At 50.8% G+C, this 19,698-nt stretch overlaps 1 protein-coding gene across 5 annotated transcripts in view; it reads right to left on the reverse strand.

The window, feature by feature from the left end:
* Positions 1–19,698, reverse strand: part of SIDT1 (SID1 transmembrane family member 1) — a 56,444-nt gene that overhangs the window by 3,918 nt on the left and 32,828 nt on the right. The window contains exons 12-26 of one of the 5 annotated variants that reach the window (XR_012996180.1): positions 18,036–18,184; positions 17,322–17,395; positions 16,699–16,765; positions 15,981–16,054; positions 15,287–15,410; positions 14,084–14,201; positions 12,965–13,101; positions 11,233–11,341; positions 10,801–10,815; positions 9,939–10,015; positions 8,758–8,804; positions 7,820–7,925; positions 7,389–7,499; positions 6,527–6,640; positions 4,590–5,560 (exon numbers count right to left, since the gene is read on the reverse strand). Coding sequence is in view for 4 of the 5 variants with exons in the window: in XM_076348229.1 (XP_076204344.1) it covers positions 7,520–7,925; positions 8,758–8,804; positions 9,939–10,015; positions 10,801–10,815; positions 11,233–11,341; positions 12,965–13,101; positions 14,084–14,201; positions 15,287–15,410; positions 15,981–16,054; positions 16,699–16,765; positions 17,322–17,395; positions 18,036–18,184 (1,397 nt within the window). In the remaining variant the exon portion in view is untranslated. Of the gene's footprint in view, positions 1–4,288; positions 5,561–6,526; positions 6,641–7,388; positions 7,926–8,757; positions 8,805–9,938; positions 10,016–10,800; positions 10,816–11,232; positions 11,342–12,964; positions 13,102–14,083; positions 14,202–15,286; positions 15,411–15,980; positions 16,055–16,698; positions 16,766–17,321; positions 17,396–18,035; positions 18,185–19,698 lie in introns of those variants that run through there. The other 4 variants (XM_076348215.1, XM_076348248.1, XM_076348229.1 and 1 more) reach the window with 4 other exon arrangements.

The following is a 19,698-nucleotide window of genomic DNA, read 5'->3' on the forward strand; positions in this document are numbered from 1 at the left end:
TACACCCTGTTAGGTACTGGATAAACTCAGTATCTCCCTGTTGCTGTCATTGCTAACTTCCTCCCTCGCCAAGGACCCTTTTGCTCTGTGTAGATGCCGCTGTTTTAATAGGCACAAAATCTACATTTAGCTGTGGCAAGTTAATGTTTCCCCTAAAACTGTGCCTTCGCATTTCAAAGCACAGCATACTCCTCCTGCCTTGGCTGCTCTTCTACCATCCCAGAGGTTTTAGTGGTAGTTGTAACACCGTCAGCTTGCATGATCCTAATAACTTCCCTAAACTGTGAGGGGGGGGTTCATCATTATTATTATTATTATACAAAAGCTATTTCTGTCTCCCTTGAGTTGTACCGGGCAGAACAACAACTTTGCATTTCCTGAGAAAACAGGGACTATATGGTTGTATCCACCTCCTCTCTATGGCTGAGGTCAACACAGCTGTGGGAGAGGGGAGGCAGGTTCAGGTGACCAGGAGCTGTGGAAAGAGAAGAGCACAGTAGAGGAAAGAGACAGGTCACATTGCTGGGGGGGAGGTAGAGCAGAGCCTGCTCAGCAGCAGCTTTCTGGCCATGCACCACCCAAAATCGCTTGACCCAACCACAGCACTGGCTTTTAGTTGGGAAAACGCTAAGAGGCCTAGGCTGGTGTAGGAATGGGGAAGGCATCACAGGAGGTGTAACACAAAAGTTATACAAACCTGAGTGGTAGCAGCTCTTTTGCTCATAAAAACAGCAAACATGTCTCATGACTTGGCAAATAAGCCTGAGTATTTAATGACCAACTGCAGAAAAGCTTAGGGCAGATGTTCCTGGGCAGATACAACTTCCACAACATACCAAGAGTTACTCTGGCAGCCGCCACTTCCAGCCAGGCCAGCTCCTGCTGCCTTTGAGCTCCTCAGCCCCTACAGCGAGCCGCTTAAACTCACTGAGGAGGGGATCCACCAGAAAAGTTAACTGTTTGCTTCCCTTTCAAGAGCTGTTAAAATAGTTTGTGCTGAGCATAGGAAGGATGAGCACATGATGGGGGAAAGCAGGGACGCCGCTACCGGCCCGTGGGCAGCAGAAGGGCCCCACCTCCTAACACAATGTACACCAGCTGCTCCGCTTGTCTCCCTACACACCTCTGACTAACACTGTTTCACTCTGAACAGAGAAAGGTGAAACAAAGTGACACCTGCAAGTCAGGGAACACAGGTCCCCCACCTACCATTCTTCATTCCCTGAGGGCAGTCACCTGGAAAAGGGCAGTGGGACTAAAGGGACAAGCCACACTTCAGGTGCAGAGGGCTGCATAGTCGAGCTTGACTAGGACAGCTGGGAGACACAGAGCTGCCCCTGTCCCCAGCCAGACACCCCACCAGCCAGAGCCCTCGAGGCACCCCTGCAGCCGCCGGGTCAGGCTGGGCCCTGCACCAGCTAGGTGGGAAAACTGAAGTACAAACAGAAACCGGCAGGCAGGGCAAAGCTAAGAGGAAATTTTTAAAAACTGATGCATCAAGCTGGAGGCACAGAAGCAGCGGGGAGAGGATTCCAACCCTTCCTCCCATCTCTTAGGCTTGAGGTGCCTTTCCTTGTATTTAATTTAATTCTCTCACATTCTTCTGCTTGTTCTGTGATGTTCTCCACCCTTCCCCAACCTCTCTCTCCCTCACTGCTGCTACCACCTTGCTATTCGCATACTGCGCTCATCTCTGCTTAGCCCAGCAAGCCCGTATGTTGCTCTTCTACCTCCTACACTGAGCCTTCCAACTGCTGTTCAACATTAGGTTTTTTTCTCGCATTCGTATTTAGAGAAGATAACCGGCTTCCTGGTTAGAAACAAATACAAGCTTAGAACAAGGTCTGAGACTACAGACTACGGAAGACACAAGGAGAAGGAATATCTTTTATCAAAATGTGTGTCCAAAACTGGACAAACTTTGGGGCACACAAGCCCTTCTTCAGTCTGGCACAGAAGCAATATTCCTACTACCCCAACGTCTTGTCCTACGTCCTTGACTTCTGCGCACCGCAAAATACACCAAGAGCAGAACATACTTGTACAAGAGGCAAAGGTGCTCATCTTTCTCCACACCTAAACATGGGGTAAGGGCAGTCCTGCAAGGCTGCCCACTTCATATGAAAATATTCAGTGGGCTCTGGAGTGCTTTGCATGGTGCAATTGCAGCTGCATGGACACCAGAGAAACCAGGCAGTTAAAAGATTAAAGGCTGGTGCAGTTCCTACAGGAGGCAGATGCTCTTAACCATTGAGCCTCAGGCAACAGCAGGGCAGTATCTCCACTTCAAGCACCTTTAATCACCCCAGCATAGCCTCCCACCTGACAAGCTCCTACCTTAGATGAGATCTACACATCTCTCTCCAGGTCCCAGAGGAGCAAGGCAGACCTTGCCTCAAGTAGAGGCTTCTTTTGGTTTAGCGCTTCATGGGAGTTGGTGCTCAACCTGCTGGTGCTAGCAGGCTGTGTTCAAACCCCATGTGCCCCCAGCACCCAGGGATTTATCCTGCCCACAGCAGCACTGCTGTCCTGCAAGCACCTCTCCACACAAAGCCTTGTAACCCACCCTGAAGGCGCACAGGGGGCTCAACCTAAACTTTTCCAGGCACTTGCTAGAGCAAGACCCTGTTCACACAAGGCCCATGGTGAGGACTCCATCAGGAAATTTTCTCCCCTCCTTCTCCTGCTACGTCCCCCAGTCCTGGCTCCAAAGCACTGCCCCACTTGCTCCCTAGCTCACCTCAGCAGCAAATGATGTGACCATCACACAAGCACGTCACCTCCCACCAGATCTACCACTGCAGCTCTTCATGCAGCTTCCAGGTGGCACCATGCAGCAGGGCTCCATGCAGCCGTGCCTCAGACCTCTGCTCCTGGTGCTGGGGCCAGGACTAGAGAGAAGGCAGCGAATGGATGGTGCTGGCAGCAGCGCTATCGCTGCACGTTACCACCTGCCCTCCAAGTAGAGCTCTGGAAAGAGCACATCCTGCACACCCCAGATATTATTACAACAAATTTTGGTTGCACTGGTCAGAGAACTGGAAGTGCAGTACTTGGGGTCCTACAGTAGCCCTTGCATTTGCAGGGAGGGGGACGGGGCAGCACAGAGCACATGTTGCAAAAAAGCTGTTGGGTCAAACATTCATATACCTCTAGGTACAGAAACCCAGGTGGCTCCACCTGCACAGCATGTTTGTAACTGTGCTGGGCAAGACAGAGCACCACAGCCTCACCAGGAGTCCCTGATGGAGGCGGTTTAGTCTTGCTGCACTTGGCAGTAAGGATTTGGGGGTTTTTTTGCACCTCAGACTTCCTGGCAGTCTTTCCTTATGGGAAGAAAAAGGAAGCTGCAGGCAAGCCTGTGTAGCTAATATTGGGAATTCTGCCATTTTAGACAGACCAAGAACATATGGCAAGGCTGTAAGGTAACTGAACGGAAAATCTGGACTATCCTCAGCCTGATACTCCTCTGCTGGTGCTACTCAGACAAAAGCAAGCGCCATCTCCTTCCCTGCAGCCCATGCTGACACTGTTAAGGAAGAAAAGCTCGTGCTTCACAACAAGCCTGAGAAACCTACCCCTATTTCTAGCATCACTGAACGTTCACAACTCCATCTGCATGGCAAACCTGCAAGTCACACCCAAAGTATTGCAATAAAACGCAGCACACAGGGACCACCACCACCTTCTGCATGTTCTGGCACACCCTGCCTGAAATGTGGCTACCTCTCCATAGGCGTGCAGCTCTGCTTGGGAAGATAGCTGCTGGCAGCCTCTTGTGTTGTTCCTCCTCTAGCCCTCTCTTCACTCTGCCAAAGGGGCTACAGCGATAAACAAGAGTGTCCGTTCTTTACTCCAGTTAGCCCCACAAAGGCAATTTGGTTAAGAGAACAAGCAGGTCATCTGTACTAATGCTCAGGAAACTGTTTGTGAGGGTCCTAAGGACCTAAGGATGACAGCAGCTGTGTGACACCACTGCGCACCCCTCTGCCCCAAGTGCTCTCTTTGCTGCTGCTGAGAGCTGGAGCAAGAATTCAGATCAACCTGCAGAGCAGGGAGCCAAGAACATTCATTTTATTGACCATCTTGACAAACCCCAACTTAGAAAAAAATAAAAACCAGCTAGTGCAAAACCTTTCTAGGAGATACAGACTTCTCGGAGTAGAAAACTACCATAGTCTCCTGCTTTGGTAAGCACAAGTGGAATGGAGCCTTTGCATCACTGTGTACATGCACATACACCAAAGGAAAAATGCTCAGACAATGACAAGAATAAGGACAGCAGGCCTCAAAGAATACTTTTTAATTCAAAATTAGCAAAACGGGTCACATTTTAGATGCAAGGCCTGAAATAATTCACACCTTATTCTTGTTTTTTAAATAACTGAGAATTCGGGAAGAATGCAGAAGCCATTTAAAAACTTATTTCAGATGCAGAAAAGTTGGAAAGGAAAGAAGTTTGGTCCAGATCTTTAGCTAAAGAGCTCAACCCAGCCCATAAGAGAACCTGCTTTGCCAAGTTTCCCCAAAGCAAGCTTGTGGGAGGAGAAAGTCTGAGGCTGCTGGACAGCCTCCCCATTCCACCTTACCCCTTTAGCAAGGCCATGCAGCAGGAGCCAAGGAGCTGCCAAAGAGCTACCCAGCACACAAGGCTGCAGCTTCACCGCACCGTCTCTCTTAGGGTTGTTTGAGGACAGCACTTCTGGTGCTGTGAAGGAGACCATCACACTGACAAGCGCCTGCGTAGGAGCCACCAGAGAGAAGTGAGGCTGTTCAATATGCGTAAGTGAGAGAGGCCGCAAGAGCAAGGCAGGAGGTTCTGCTTCTGGCAGAGCACTCGTGGGCAGCTCTAGTCCACCATCTCCCTCCAACACTGCAGTCCCTTGGACTCGTTTCTCTTGTTACCGTGGCTCCCCACCAACTACAGGAGGAGCCTCTCCAACAAAAAAAAGAAACCAGTCCCCTACTGCCACCTCAGCCTGGAGTCCTTTGCTCACTCAGCGGCTGTGGGTCAGGAACCAAACGCTCTCCCTGTGCTGCTGAAGGGACTCTCTGAGGGCAGCAGCCTGCAGGGTACAGGCGCCGGCTGCTGATGCAGGAGGAGTTGCGCTGCACTTCTCAAGCCTGCTCACTGGAGAGGAAGCGGAGCACATCAGCAGGGAGGAAGGGAAGCAAAGCTCAAACACACCTCCTGTTTCTTCCCTCTTCACTGGCTCCAGCACCTGCTGGACCTACAACACAGAGGGCTGTGCACTGGCCTCAGCCGCCGGGTCGTGCCTGCCCCAGAGGGTGCAGTGGGAAAGGAGCAAACATTGTCTTCCCTCCCGGTCCCGCCTCAGTTACCACAGCACCCCTTCGTGCTTGCTGTGGGATCCAGCTCCCCTGCTCCCACGGGGTTGTCGGCCACGGAAGCAGGCTCATTCTCCACAGATGCCGGTGGCCCAGTGCCTTTGGCTGAGCGGTTTGGGACACCCCTGCGGCCCCGTCCCCTGAGGACTCAGAACACCGGGATCTTGTCCCTGCGCACTGCATCCAGGTCATCATCCAGGGTCAACAGGACCTGAGGAGGAAAGCGCGAGGCAGCTTCAGTTCTCGCTGGCCAGCCCACGGCTGGGGAGAATGACCAGCTCCTGATGGCATCTCATCACAGGGGGGCTCCACCTAGGCCATGTCTCCAGCACATACAGGAGTCACAACAGCAACCCATGCAGATGTGCCAGATAACTTTGTTTCTGTGACACTCCCAGCAAGTCACTCCGGCAGCACAGCTAACAGGTAGCTCTGCCTAGAGTACCCCAAGGACCTGAGCAGGTAATCCTGCCCCAACCACGATGGAGATGCTGCTTGTAAGCTGGTCCCTCATCACTAGCCTCTGAAGAACCATCCAGGAGGCAGCAGGGTGGGAATTGCTTGACCACAGCTCAGACATTGCACGTGGCCAGGCAGCTCCTTCACAAACAGTTTGCACCTTGCACAGCTAGGATTAAGGTCTCCTCTCCACTTCCCCAAAACACTATGCTGTGACCCCACCGCAGGGGATGCCTCCACCTTTGCCACCACACAGACCATCAGGCCTGAAAAGAGGTATCAAGTAGAGGAGCACAGGAGTCACTATGGAAGTGAGGGAAAGCCCAGGATTGAGCTAAGCTCCACACCAGTGACCCTACTGCCTGGGTCAAAGGGAGTAGGGTCCCTTTCTGGGAGGTCCTCACAAACTCATGAGAGGGTTGGTCACACCAGCAGCTCCTCAGCTTCCTCACAACAGCTGTGTAACCCACAGCCCCAGAGGGAATTTGAGGCTAGGAGGCACAGGGAGCAACAAGCCAAAGGAGGAAGACTGATCCCTGATCCCACTGACAAGGAGCATCCCACTGTGAAGGATGTCTGGAGGCAGAGCCAAGCAGAGGAGTTGGGGCACTTCTGTGGGGCCCTGGGGCAGCCACAGCTCCATGCGGATAGAGAGGGACAAGGAGGAAGAGGAGAGGGTGAGGCCATACAGCAGAGTGGGAGGCTCAGCAGGACTCACCAGAAAGGAGAAGAACAAGGCAGCTGCGGAGAGGAAGTGCCAGATGTCATGGTCATCGAAGAAGCCCAGCAGGATGCACGGCCGGTTCTTTTCCCGGGACTCTGCTGGAGTCTCCTAGGGGAGCAGGCAGGGTGTCAGGACCTGATATCCACTCACACAGGGCCCTGGCTGGCCACGTTGGACCCTCTGGAGATCGCCCTGTCTTAACTCTCCATGCGGGAGCCAGGAAAAAGTGCTGTGCTGGCTGGACATGTGGTGAGAGCAGGGCAGGAACACAATGTCATACTTAGACCTGGAGATGGATCTGGGGCCACAACCCACAGCTGGGGGCACCCCTCTGGTCTCCACATCTGAGGTCCCGCATAGCACAAGCTGCACAGCCTCCACCAGACCACCCTGCGGCAAGCCCCTCACTTCCATGGAGATGGACACGGTATCTTGTTAGAAGGCATCCAGTCAGGATTTAAGAGCCTCCCAGGCCATGGAGAGCCCCCACAACCCCAGGCAGGTTATTCCCCATTGGCCATCTGCTCCAGGAAGAAGTCTTCCATCCAGCACTGGTCAGGATTTGTCCAGTTTTGCTTTCAGACCCCTAGGTCCTCCTCTGTCCCCTGGTGAGGACCAGTCACCTCCGGATCACCTGGGTCATAAATAGTCTCTCCACAGCTGCATGCATACAGTCATTTTTGGCTCAGCACAGTCTCCCATGCTCCCTTCCCAGTCTGCTGAAGGAGTTAAACCCTTTCAGCTCTCCATGAGCAGCCCAAGACTCTTCCCCAGAGTATTTTTTTTGTGTAAAACGAACAACAGGAAGGAAAGATGACGGGAGATAGACAGAAGGACAGTGAAAGGGGAACTTTACCTCCCAGCTGCTGAGGGTCTGGAAGAAGAAGTAGAGGGCGGCTGCCCACACCACTGCCGTGGCCACGATGCAGAACAGCGGGATGGGCAGGAGCTTCTCAGAGCTGCGGAGCTGCAGACAGGGACATAGCCTCACAACGTGCCCTGAGTTATTCCCGGGGCCGGAGCCATGCATAGGGCTGACACACCAGCCTGGACCATCTGCATCCACGAAGGGCTGCCCACCCCAGGGAGACACAGCCCAGCCACCCCCGAGATGGCTACACAGCATCCCTCCCCAACACCAACACCTTGTCCCACCCTGAGCCCCACAATGCCCCTCCACATCCCTCTGCAGCACCACAGGAACCCAGACTGCAGCCAAAAAAAGAGGCCCATCCCTTCCCCTTTGGAGACAGACATCCCAGGGACAGCTACAGCTGCCTCCTTTACCTTCATGATGATGTAGAAAGCCAGATACAGCAACAGGTTACAGATAAAGATCCCCAGTATGTAGGAGGCAAAGTCTCTGGGCCGATACACCAGCCCAAAGATAGCACTGAGAGAGTGAAGAATGGACATTAGACAGCCTCTTTCACTGGGGACAGGGTACATCCCCAAACTGACCGCCATGCGCTGCTCCCCCCAGACCACAGGACACAGCAACACTGCCATAGCCTCCCAGTTCCCTGAAGGAAATGCACCATTCGCCTTTGCTCCCTGCTGAGAAGTGAAGCAGAGCAAACTCAGCCATGGTCAACTGCTGAGAGCGACCGGAGACCCCAGAGGACAGGCAAGGGCCCTGGGTTGCTTCCAACGCATGGCCAAATGCATCTCACTCAGTAGGAGCTGGCCCCAGATCTGTAGGTTTAGCAGAAGGCATGTCCCTGAGAAGCAGCTTTAGTGAAAAGCAAGAGCCTGGGGCAATGATTTTAAGTCTCATCCAAGAACTGATCCCTCCATCCATGCAGTTACTGCTGAGCCAGGCTCTGTAACTGTGACTAACCAGCGTCTGTCGAGTCTCCTGTATCTTGGCTGCGCCAGAGACCTCCCAGCTACATAGGAAGCCTGTGTATGGCACAATGCAGCACCACGGTACCAGGCCAGACCTACACAAGCTCGCCCAGATGCAAGCCATGAGAGCACCAGCTGAAACGCTGAGGGATGCCTCATGTAGCTCTGTAGTGCTGCACTGCATCCTATGGATCTGCCTACCATTCAGCACTCATCGGATCCAGCTCTTTGCCAAAACATGTCAGAAAGGCCCCAGCATAGGACTATTGCACAGACACTGCTGCATTTCCCCATCACTTCAGACCACCTGTGTGTCAATACTGAATCCTGCTGCCCACGTGCACAAGTACGCAAGACAACCACACCCCACTACTTACAAGGACCAGTTGACCAGGTTTCCAACAATGAGCAGCACCATCCTGTCCTGAAGAGAAGACACTGATGATCGTATGAAAGCAGAAGGAAATGCAAAAAGAGGCCTTTGCCTCAGTAATTCAGGATGTGATTACGTGAGGATTTGGAGTCTGGTTCCTGCAAACACACATGCACCTGGCTCTGAAGTTTGCTCTGCCGGAGCTTTTGCCAGATGGAAACTGCTCTGGCCCTCACAAATTTGAAGAAAGTGTTGCAAGAAGGAGACTAAACATCTAAAAAAGGACAAGCCCAGCACTTAAGGATCAGTCTCAGGAGGTCCTGCAAATCCTTTGACTGTTTCCACTGTTTTTCTAGTTAGATTCCTTCCCTCCCACCATTTTACAGAAAAGTTATTGCACAGAGAAAGGACATGCTTGAAAGAGGCAGTAGGGAAAGCTTTGGCTAGCATCCCGCACATATCCAGAGCCTTTTTTCACTCATCTCACCATTAGCTAGGGAAGCACTGTAACTACAGCAGGCAGAAGGGTTACATCTGTGGGGCATGTGCATTTATGCTTACAGCTGCTTTGATGACATAGCTATTTCAGGCTGGCCAGGCTTACTTTATGCCTGAACGCACCAGGTTTGCTTGCAAAACTCAGTCTGACACTTATTCAGAGATGGGAGAATAAATAAATACAAATAAAAAGGATGCTCATGGATAAAAACTTCATTTGGCTTCAAGCCCTAATTAGCACTCTGTGTCAAGAAGAAAGTAATCAGTGGGACACAAGGTAACAGCTACTGTTTCTTACTTTTTTGCTGTCTGCCCTGAGGTGCTGTAGAAATAGCAATAGCTGTTGCTTAAGCCACAGAGCCAAAATAGTTGCTACCTTCTCTGGAGAGGCTGCGCTGCACAGAGCCTCATACCCATCCCTTTGAACAGATGCCCCCAGAGAACAAGAGCAAAGATAAATCCTATCATGCTTGTCTCACCTTTGCTCTGGTGTTTTATTCACCAAGCCTTCGCTCAGGGGAGGCCTGAGAGTTGGGGGTAAACTGCTCCAGCAGAGATCTACACTTACCCGACCATTTGTGGGAAAAGGGAAGCATCACTTTTCAAATAGCCACAACTCTTTCCTCTGCACATTGCCTAGAAAGTGAGTAATTGCTGCAGGAGGTGCCGAGATGAGAAATCACCTACCATGTACATTGGTCGACTGCACTGCTGGATACAGTCCGTGTACAGCACCATCGCTGCCCGTCGAAATATCCCCAAGTCTGCCAAAGAAGAGGGTAATAAAAAGCCAGTAGAGTGAGCTCCAAAATGCCTACGGGGAAAAGACGTGGACACCCACTGGCTGACAACAGAGGACTCAGCCTGCAGAGGGTCAGGGTGTCCACAGGTTCATTTCTTGCCCTTTGGGAGCAGTCTGCGCTGAGCACTAGGGCAGCCACTACAGGATGTGGATGGCATTTGGCCAGAGTGACAGGTTAAAAAAAAAAAAAAAAAAAAAATCCCCTTGCCACTGGCACTGCCCAGAAGTCAAATAGGCCCCGTCTGTACACATAAACAGGCTGGCTTTGCAACTGCATCTCTGGAGGAGAGAGGTGTGTGCAGGAAGGAGAAAAAGCACCTTCCATGGAACAAGCTGCCAGAGCAGGGAAACAGCAGAAACTCATCCCACAGTCCTTAAGAGAGTCCCAGAGGGGCGGAGCGCGCTCCAGACACTCCTGCTCTCAAAATCATTGCAGAAGCTTCACTGGAGAGCCATCAGTGGCAGTGGGGAAAGCCAAACATACATGCACACACATGCCCCTCTTCAGCCACAAATGCCGAGCTTGAAAAGACTCCTGCGTCAAGATCAGAGCTCTCCTGTGCTATATCACCACCTTTCTGCCAAGGAACAGGACTGGCAGTGCTGCTGGCGAACTGACTTCATTTCTCAAGTGCCGACCCCAGGTGGCACACGAGCCTGCCTCCCCACACACATCCATGCATCCCCAGCTGCTGTGCCGCTGCTCAATCAGTTCAACAGAGAAAAATGAGAGCTGCTGACAGTTACCTGAGTCAGGGCCATCTGAGGCAGACAGGAGCAGAAGAGGAAGGAGAAATATGTTTGTAAGCAGAGCACAAGAGCCAGGTTCCCCACCAGACCCTCTCCCCCCTCACCCCATGACAGGGTTTTACATAGCTCACCACTCTGAGCACAGCGCTAGGGAGAGCTGTAGCTGAAGGGCAGACTCCCTCAGAGCCCAGCTCTTCTGCCACCACAGAGCAGACAGGTCATGCTGACTCCCATGGGTCTGGGAAGCAGCAGCACAAGGACTTCAGAGGCCAGGAAGAGCATCAGATGGATGAGAGGACAGAATAACCCAGAACACAAGCACAGGCCACAGGACCATGCTCACAGATGTGCTGCATTGGCAACTCACGCAGGTGAGGACAGGAGGCACCTGCACACCCTAGAGCAAGATGGTTCAGTCACAGCACTTACCAATCTTGAAGCGGCCCATGTAGTAGATCTGCGTGCTGAGAGCCAGCGAGGCCAAAACATGGATCATTGAGAAAATGACCCAAAACCACATGTCATTTTTCCCGAAAACCTGAAAGCAGACATATTAAAAGCAAACTGAGCCCTGTTATCAGCAGGCTGATCCTTTTCTCTTCTATGTCACCATGGGGTATTAGACAACCTCACTGAATGTGGAAGAGAAACCCTCAAATCTGCTAACCCCAAAACAGATCTATAAATCCAAAGTCCAGAGAAGCAAGAGGAGCTCAGCACTTCTGGAGAGAAGACCATTCTTTCTGAATGCCCCTTCAGACAAGAATGACAGCCTAGAAGGACTGCAGCTGGCCCAGGGAGCAGAAATGCAGGGACTCCCAGACTAGGCAAGCTCTCCCCGCTGAGGTGGGCAGCAGCTCTCCAGCCAGGAGCTGGATTTTTAAAAAGGCAGTCAGGGAACCAACCGTTACTTTAACAAGCGCACCGTAGTAGATGAAAAAAGACAAAGCTGCTCTGTAGGCAATTGCACCTATTGTACTCTTTCACTTTATTTAAGGACTGGAAGTGACCTACAAATGCAGGTTAATGCTATATTAAAACTTCAATTTTTCAGTTACACATTAAGGAGTCCAGAAACTCTGGTCTGCATCAGGCTGTGACCACACACTCCCCTCCCCTGGGGCACAGCACTTGCCTGAACATTTCCTGTGTGGGGAAACTACAGCTTCAAAGCATCGCACAAGAAAAAAAACAGCATCCCATAATAAAACCCCAGTGTTTTGAACCCGGGTGTGCAGATCTACCACAACTATCAAGAGATTCTTGGAAAGTACCAAGTTTGCCAGCTGCTCCTGCATGCCTTATCCCACAGTCTCCTACCCAGAGACCTTCGCACAATCAACTGGTATTCTGCATTATGTGTGGTAGTGAGGGGCTGACAGCCCACTGGGATCTAGCTGCTAGTTCAGAGCAAGAATTCAAGGGACTTTGCCTGGTTACTGCCAAATGAAACAGTCCTCCAAAAAAACAGAAGCAGAGACCTCCAAGGTAAAGCACAGGTTGGGGATTCAGGCAAGCCCAGCTCAATACCCGCAATGCTATGAGCAAACGGGCAAAGCCCTGTACCAGCCTGATCTGACAGTGACTACTGGTGCACAAGAGCGACCCTCTTGTGATCGATCCCTTCTGCTCCAGTGCCTTTCTATAGGCAGGTACTCCAGAAACTTGCCTGGGAGACCCCAGCCATTATTCTAGCCCTGCACCTCTCCAAAGATAGCAAGGCCAACTGCAGGAGCTGTACCCAGCAACACAGAATTTTCCACAGGGGAGAAAGAGGCACAAGCAATTAGGTAGAAGACACTTGTCTTGGAAGGTCAGCCAGCCTCACCCCCATCCTCCAAGGTGAGCCACCCCACAGGAGACCAGCTGCATGCTCGGTCACAGAAACCTGGATGCATGAATTTCTCCTCTTGAGGGCATGTGGTGGGCAAAGCCCAAAAACGAGCCCATCTAGAGAAAACTGCTCTGCTTTTCCCCTCCCTGCAAGCCCAGGGGAAGGGAGGGGGAAAACCCAAGAGCACTGGGGATTCAAATGCTAGCAGCTGCTTAACACACTCTTATCCTACCCTGCTTCTCTCCCCAGTCATTTGCCCACTTAAGCTATGTTCCCAGCCACACCATCTCCTTCCCAGAGAAGGAGGTAGGTAAGAGGGAGCCATACCACTCCAAGGACAGCCAGACAGATGACCACAGCAAACGAGGCATAGGCAGAGTAGGCGCTGGCATTGATGTCTGGGTGGCGGGTCTGGTAGAGCTTGAGCATGCACAGTCCTGCGATCATGTACATGAAGGAGGTGTCTATGGAGGGAGCACAACAGAAACAGTGAAAACAGGTACTGCCAGTAGGCTGAGAAAGCTGCTCTGAGTGCATATAAAGACATGCAGCAGCAGGGCCAAACCCAAGGCTCGCAGGCACAAATCCTGATGCTGCACTACATTGTATAGCACTTTGTGCTTTGCCATCTTGCAGCATATCTACCATGCTCTGGGGCAGCAAAAACTAAAGAGGCTCAGAAACTAAGTGCCCACAGTGCAGCACAGAAACAGGCAGGGAATCACAGAATGGTTGAGGTTAGAAGGGACCTCTGGAGGTTGTGTAGTCCAACACCCCCTGCTCAAGCAGGGTCAGCTATGAGAGGGTTGTCCAGGACCATGTCCAGTCAGGCTTTGAATATCTCCACAGAAGACTTCACAACCTCTCTGGGCAACCTGTTCAGTCTTTGACCACCCTCAAAGGGCGACAGGGTAGGGGGTGGGGGGAAGTCTTTTCCTGTGTTCAGATAGAGTTTCCTGTGTTTTAATTGTACCCATTGCCTCTCGTTCTGCCACCAAGAAGAGCCTGGCTCACTCATCTTCATTCCTTCTCATTGGGTATTTACGCACATAGGCAAGATCCTGCCTGAGCCTTCTCTTCCCCAGGAAGGCAAAGAAGCCCACAGAGGAAAGTTTCCACTGAGATGGCAGACAGAGGCTTCCTAGGCTTGAGCACTCTGCCACTCAGGGTGTGCATTTACTATCTTCAAACACTGAGCTGCAAGAGATCTCAAAAGGGAGATCTTGCCAGCAGTGCGCTACCAGAGTCCCAAGGTCTGGAGAGGAGGCTGAAATGCATTAGTCCCCGGCATTCAAAGCCTCACTGCCTCCTGACTGAGCCCTGGAACAGGCAGACGCCAGGGAGGTTTGCAAGGGTAGAGGGATGGGAAATGCCAGTAACTCAGCAGGAGAGAGAGCATGGCAAATCCTACCTCCAGCTCAATAGGAGAAAGGAAACTCAGCTTACCAAACTGGAAATTGGAGTAATTAGGGCAGACGTGATAACAGGCACTGAGCACCCCTTCCATCATCAGAGCGATGCCCATAGCATAAAAGAGACCAAAATGCTTTGGGATCCCATAGTCCTGGAAGAGAGCAGAGCTGTATAGTAAGTACCCTCACTGTCCTGATGACAAGTGAGCTTCCGCTCTCCATCACTTCATCCCTCCTAACCCCTACGCATGTCCTTCAGTCACCAGCGCAGCACGGTGTGCTGTGTGCAACCATAGGCTCTGCATTTAGCTACACTGCATAGCCAGGTGAATCCACAGGCAGCAAACCCGAGCTAATCATACAGAAACTTCTGGGGGCTGAAGTCCTCAGTGTCTTGGTACTGACATCTTGAGACTAAAAATCTCTGTCCTGTACCTTGTGCCACGCTACATCCTGCCCAAAATTGAGAGAGCACTGGGGACCCAGAATAGCAGCCTTGCTCTTATGGTCAGTAGGAGGTTAAAAGCACCTGAGGAGCAGAGCCCATCAGCCCAGGTGAGAAGGCATCTCCATCTCAGTCTGGCTGAGATCTTATCTGAAAACCATAAGCACAGACTATTAAAACTGCTAAGGCCTTTACTTGCTACCAAGCCAGTGAAAACAGAGCTGTTTATCTCCAGAAGCCACCAGCACCACTGCCCACAGGGCTGCAGATTTCCTCATCCTCTCCCAGAAGATACCGAAGAGACTGCAGAAGCTCTGGCTACAAGCAGCTCTGCTTCGGAGCTAGAGGCAGCCAAATTCTTCTGGGTTATCATAGGCAGCTCTATTCCCTCTTGCTAACAAGAGTGCCAAGAAGGAACTCTTGATTGTATAAGACAAATCAAACGTCACTATAAACAAAAGCATCTTGGGACACTCTTACTGTCCCAGTTCCTCCACAGTGAGCACTGGAGGAAAAGCCACAGCCACAGCAGTCGTTCCTCTACTCATCTCCTTGTCTTCACAAGCCCAGGCTGGGTCACCACGGCAGTATGGACATACTGCAAGCAACAAAGTACTGGGTGTGCAAGAACATAAGCGTCCCACCTAGACCCTTTTTCAGAGGAGGAAAAAAGAGGAGGATTCAATCCTCCAGCAAGGAAGGCAAGTGGAAACCCATTGTGTATCACTCTGGTTTTCAAGTTCTCCCTGTCTTTCCTCCCTCCACTCAGCCCCATGCAACCATGCTTCCTACCAGCGTATAGACATCTTTCATCTCCATGGCCCGACAGTGGAGAATGTCCCTGCGCAACACAATGAGGAGGAAGAGAAAGCCCAGCAGCATGTGGCCCACATTGCTGAGGATGTTGTTGAAGGCACTGCAGGGAAAAAGGTGGTTTAAGACAAAGGCAGCACAGCAGCAGGGAAGCTGAACCCTGGGCCATGATAAGCTGAATCCATTTCACTCCCCCCCCACCATCCTCCACCTCAGCAGCTGCCAAACACCTGCCAGTTTTACACCCTGGATGACAATTTTAGGTTGAGTAGTTCACCTGCCCCAGTGGATTTAACACTTCCTCTGTGAGATTCCTAGCTCTGGGCTTTCTTTGCACTCCCACATTAGGTCAGAGAAATGCTGCACTGAAAGGACTGATCTGAACCTCTTCGCAGAGCTGCTGCTCCTTGGGTACAAGTGAAAGTGTCCAAAAGAGCACAGGAGTACCTCATTGCTGTGCCGTAGGTTTGCTAGGGGAACCCAAGTGCTATATGTTTCTGGGTGCACGCGTCTCACTGCAACAGAAAGCCACTGCTGAGCAAACCAGAAAGCTCAGTCCTAAACTCTCAGTGGTCTTAACACAGTTACTGTGAGGATAAAATCCTAACCTGGGCACAGCACAAACACTCAGGAGGCACGAGACAATAATGCAGTGACCGCAGGGCTCACTCACCTCAGCACCCCAAGGGGATGAGCGCACAGAAAGTTGTAGTAGCAGATGTCCTGATTGCCTGTCACGTTCACTACCTGGACAGAGAGGAGGTGGGAGACCTGATATTAGCAAATCCTCTCTGTTTTGGGGGGTTTGCTTCATGCAAACACTGCATGTACACAAGGTGTACCAGGACACAGCCTAGCTCTAGCACTGGCACAGGGAAGTACTGACATCTGCAAGTGAAGCTTTTAGGGGGGGACAAGATGTTGCCACAGGCCACAAACCTGACAACAGTCTTCAGGGGAAGCATATTGCGTGCTCTCAACCCCACTACTAATAGATCTGCTTGCAGATATCTGAGTAACAGCAGGATAGCAAGGGCAGGGCGGGGAGAAGGGAGGAGAAATCACTCGTATCACAGCAAATCCTACTTGCTTTCAGTTGTCTTTTAGAGATAACAGCAGATTCCTTCTGCCTCTAAAATGAAACAGACCCCACATGAGGAATCAGATGAGCAGGAAAACAGCTGCACTCCTGTGCTACAGCCAAGCCAGTAGCAACACTCAACACATGGTGCAGAGATAGCAGCTAAGGTAAACTGCCCCTCCGACAGAGCAGGATTCCTGGGTGATCCCAGTTTCACTGCAACTATCATCCTTACACCATGCAACCACAGAGCAAGTTTAAAAGCAAGAGTACCCAAGCACAGGGGACAGCCACACAGAGCCCAACGCACCGTCTGGTAAGTGATGACGAGCTGGATGACTGGCAGGGCATAAAACACTGCAATGGTGATGATGTTCCTGCAGAGAGGAGACAGTAGCAGCAGTTACACACACCAAAACAATTGGTGCACACCCAGGACAAAGCCTCACAGTGCTCGGGGAGGAATGTGTACACCTCGGTGTCTAAGGACACAGACCCTGCTCTCCCAGCCAGAGCTTTATACCTCTGGTTATGATCTCCTGATGCAGAAGAGCAAATGTGTTAATGCAAATAGGAGGCAAATGCTAAGGGCACAAGAAAAGCCAGGATGTGGACCACAAGCTCATTTATTTAAGTGCTAATTTCTCCCCTTTCCCAGTATGTTCCAGCACATCAGTTGTTACCACACTTTAAAGCAATTATGCAAACCAGAATCCATTGCCAGGATCATGTGTGCACTGGTCCACAAATATCCTTATTTGAGGTAGGTGGGATCTGCAGTTATTAGTTGGAATAGGGTCAGAATGTGTAACAGGATGGCTCAAAGAATACCCTCAGGTCTAAAGCGTGGTTCAGAAGAAGGGCACGTGGACAGACTCCACAACCAGAGGCTGGGTCCAGAGCTTGGGCCTTACCAGTTTGTCTTCTCCTTACCAGAAATAGATTTTGTATTTTTTGCTGACAATCCTTCGGTCCTTCCTGGACAAGTCTGATAGATAGAGGAACACCTAAAACATTAGTGGGTGGGGAAAGAGGAAAGAAAACAGAAAAAAAACCTAATGAAGACTACAGAAGCCAGTAGAAGATCTTGACGTATTTGGACAATATGCAGCTTGGTGCTATTTGGAGCATTTTTTACACAGCAAGCCCGTTGTGTCCCTTGATTCTGTGGGGGATGAGTTCGACAAAACCCTCTGACCTCCAGGACTGGCTCTGACCACACGGAGCAGTGCAGGGTGACAAAAGGAGGCAGTCTGAAAGCTGCTAGCTTAAAGCTCCTCTGTACATCCACTGCAGTCACACTACTCGTACCAGATAACTACCTACTATTGCACGTTATTTTCTCCCTATGCTCTCCCACCTCATTGGACCTTCTGGGACACTCTGGGCTGCTTCTTCCTTTCTCGGAAGTCCCCAATACATTCTGATTTTCTGTATTAAATCACTCATTTCAGCAGCACACTTAGCACAGCAGAAAAACTTTCTAGACTCTGAAAAAGCACTGAGAAGCACATTTGGCTTTGTTAGATTAAATCTACCTAAAAGGGAAGCGGAAACTTAAAAACCCTGGCAAGTGACTAGTGCTGGTCCTGGCCCAGATGTGTCCATGGCCCAGCATCACGGCCACAGCTGCAACGCCAGCCATACCTTAGTGCGGATGACGTTCTTATCACTTTCAATTTCCGGCATGGTGTCGAAGTCACTCTCCTCCTCCACAGAGCTGTCTGTGTCAGAACCAGCTGGTGGTCCACGCTCAGGGGAAGACAACTGATGTCCACCACTGGAGCCTGACTCGTCTGGAGCAGAGTGGGGAGAAGGAAACAGGCAGGGTAAAGGTTAAATCCCTCTATGCACAGCAACAAGAAAGCTGCCCCAGATATCTGCCACAATCTGCTGGGACAAGCTGATATGGTCATTTCAGGGAACAAGTTTTTCCATGATCAAACACCTTCCTAAAAGTCTCAGATATCAACTAAGAGCACTTTCAAGGACCATCTTCCCTCCTCTGCAGCATTTTGGTTTTTCTCCTGCTTTTGTTCTATTACTTTTCATCTCTAATATTTTCTACTCTTTACTAGCCTGGGCTCTGAAATCTGGAAGTCTGAGACAAGCCAAAAAGCCCTAGTGAAAGCAGCAGACTGTTCAGGGGTCAGAAACAGGCTGACCTAGTTAATCTCCAGATTTTATATAAGCTTTATATATAACCTTTTCTAAAAATATTGTAGAACAAAAGACAAAGAGGAAGAAAGTCAATTTTTCAAAGCAGGCAGAGCATCAGCTTTGCTCCCATTGCATGCACAGTACCTGCCACCTGCAGATCAGCAGGACCTGCCTGCACTTCCCACAGCCAAGCTCCCAGCCAGCCCACTGCCCATACTGGCATGAGCAGAACACAAGTTTCTTCCTCATTTCCCAAATGCTTTTAAAGCATTTCCTTGGGAATTGGAGAGGGGAAGTAGGGTGGTGCTGAAGCCTCAACTCTATTCCAGGACTTAAATCCTCCTGAATTTTTCCCAAACCTCATGAAATATCAGTTCTGTGTTTCTTTGTCAAGCATTCAGAGATATCACACCTTCACAGTCCAACAACTGGGTGACATCTGGAGTGTCAGGGCTGTCTTTACACCACGGTTAGCAAATACATCCTGAGCTGGGACCAAAATTACACAGAGCTGCTCTCCTCTCTCATTTGAGCAGCTGCCTCACACTGCCCTGGACCTGCACCACCTCACCCTGTAACCTGGGTCCCCAAGCTGTCAAATTCAAGGATTATGCCCAAAAGTCCACAGCAATGAGTTATTCAGTACCAATCCTTCCACAGGAGGGAAAACTGTTGTAAGGAGACTAAGAAATACTCTGGCAAAGGAAGGCATTTCCCATCATCTCAGATTAGCAGGACCCTTGGAGTTTTTTTTCCTCCTCTGCTGCCAGGGCACCCGTTGACAGCATGACATTATTTCTCCCCTAATGAAACCTCTGGACTGCAAAAACCTCCGATTCTGTCTTGCCTTGCGGCACACAACCCTTCAGCCTTCCAGTGAAAGGCATGCTTTTGTCTAAAGGCAGGCTTGATGAGCTAATACAGACTCCTAAAAGCTTGGGACTGACAACGGTCCCTTCCAACCTAGTCAACCTCCTGCCTGAAGCAGCATTGTCACCAACACTTATCAGGTGACTGTGGCTTTGTCTAGCTGAGACGAACATTTCCAAAGACAGAGACTCTCTGGGCACCTCTTCCAGAGATTTGCCACTTTTTTGATTTAAGTGTTTTGCCCTAAAGTGCAACCTGAACCTCCCAACCTGCGATTTTT

The sequence above is a fragment of the Aptenodytes patagonicus genome, chromosome 1 (genome assembly GCF_965638725.1).
Source record: "Aptenodytes patagonicus chromosome 1, bAptPat1.pri.cur, whole genome shotgun sequence".
NCBI lineage: Eukaryota > Metazoa > Chordata > Aves > Sphenisciformes > Spheniscidae > Aptenodytes > Aptenodytes patagonicus.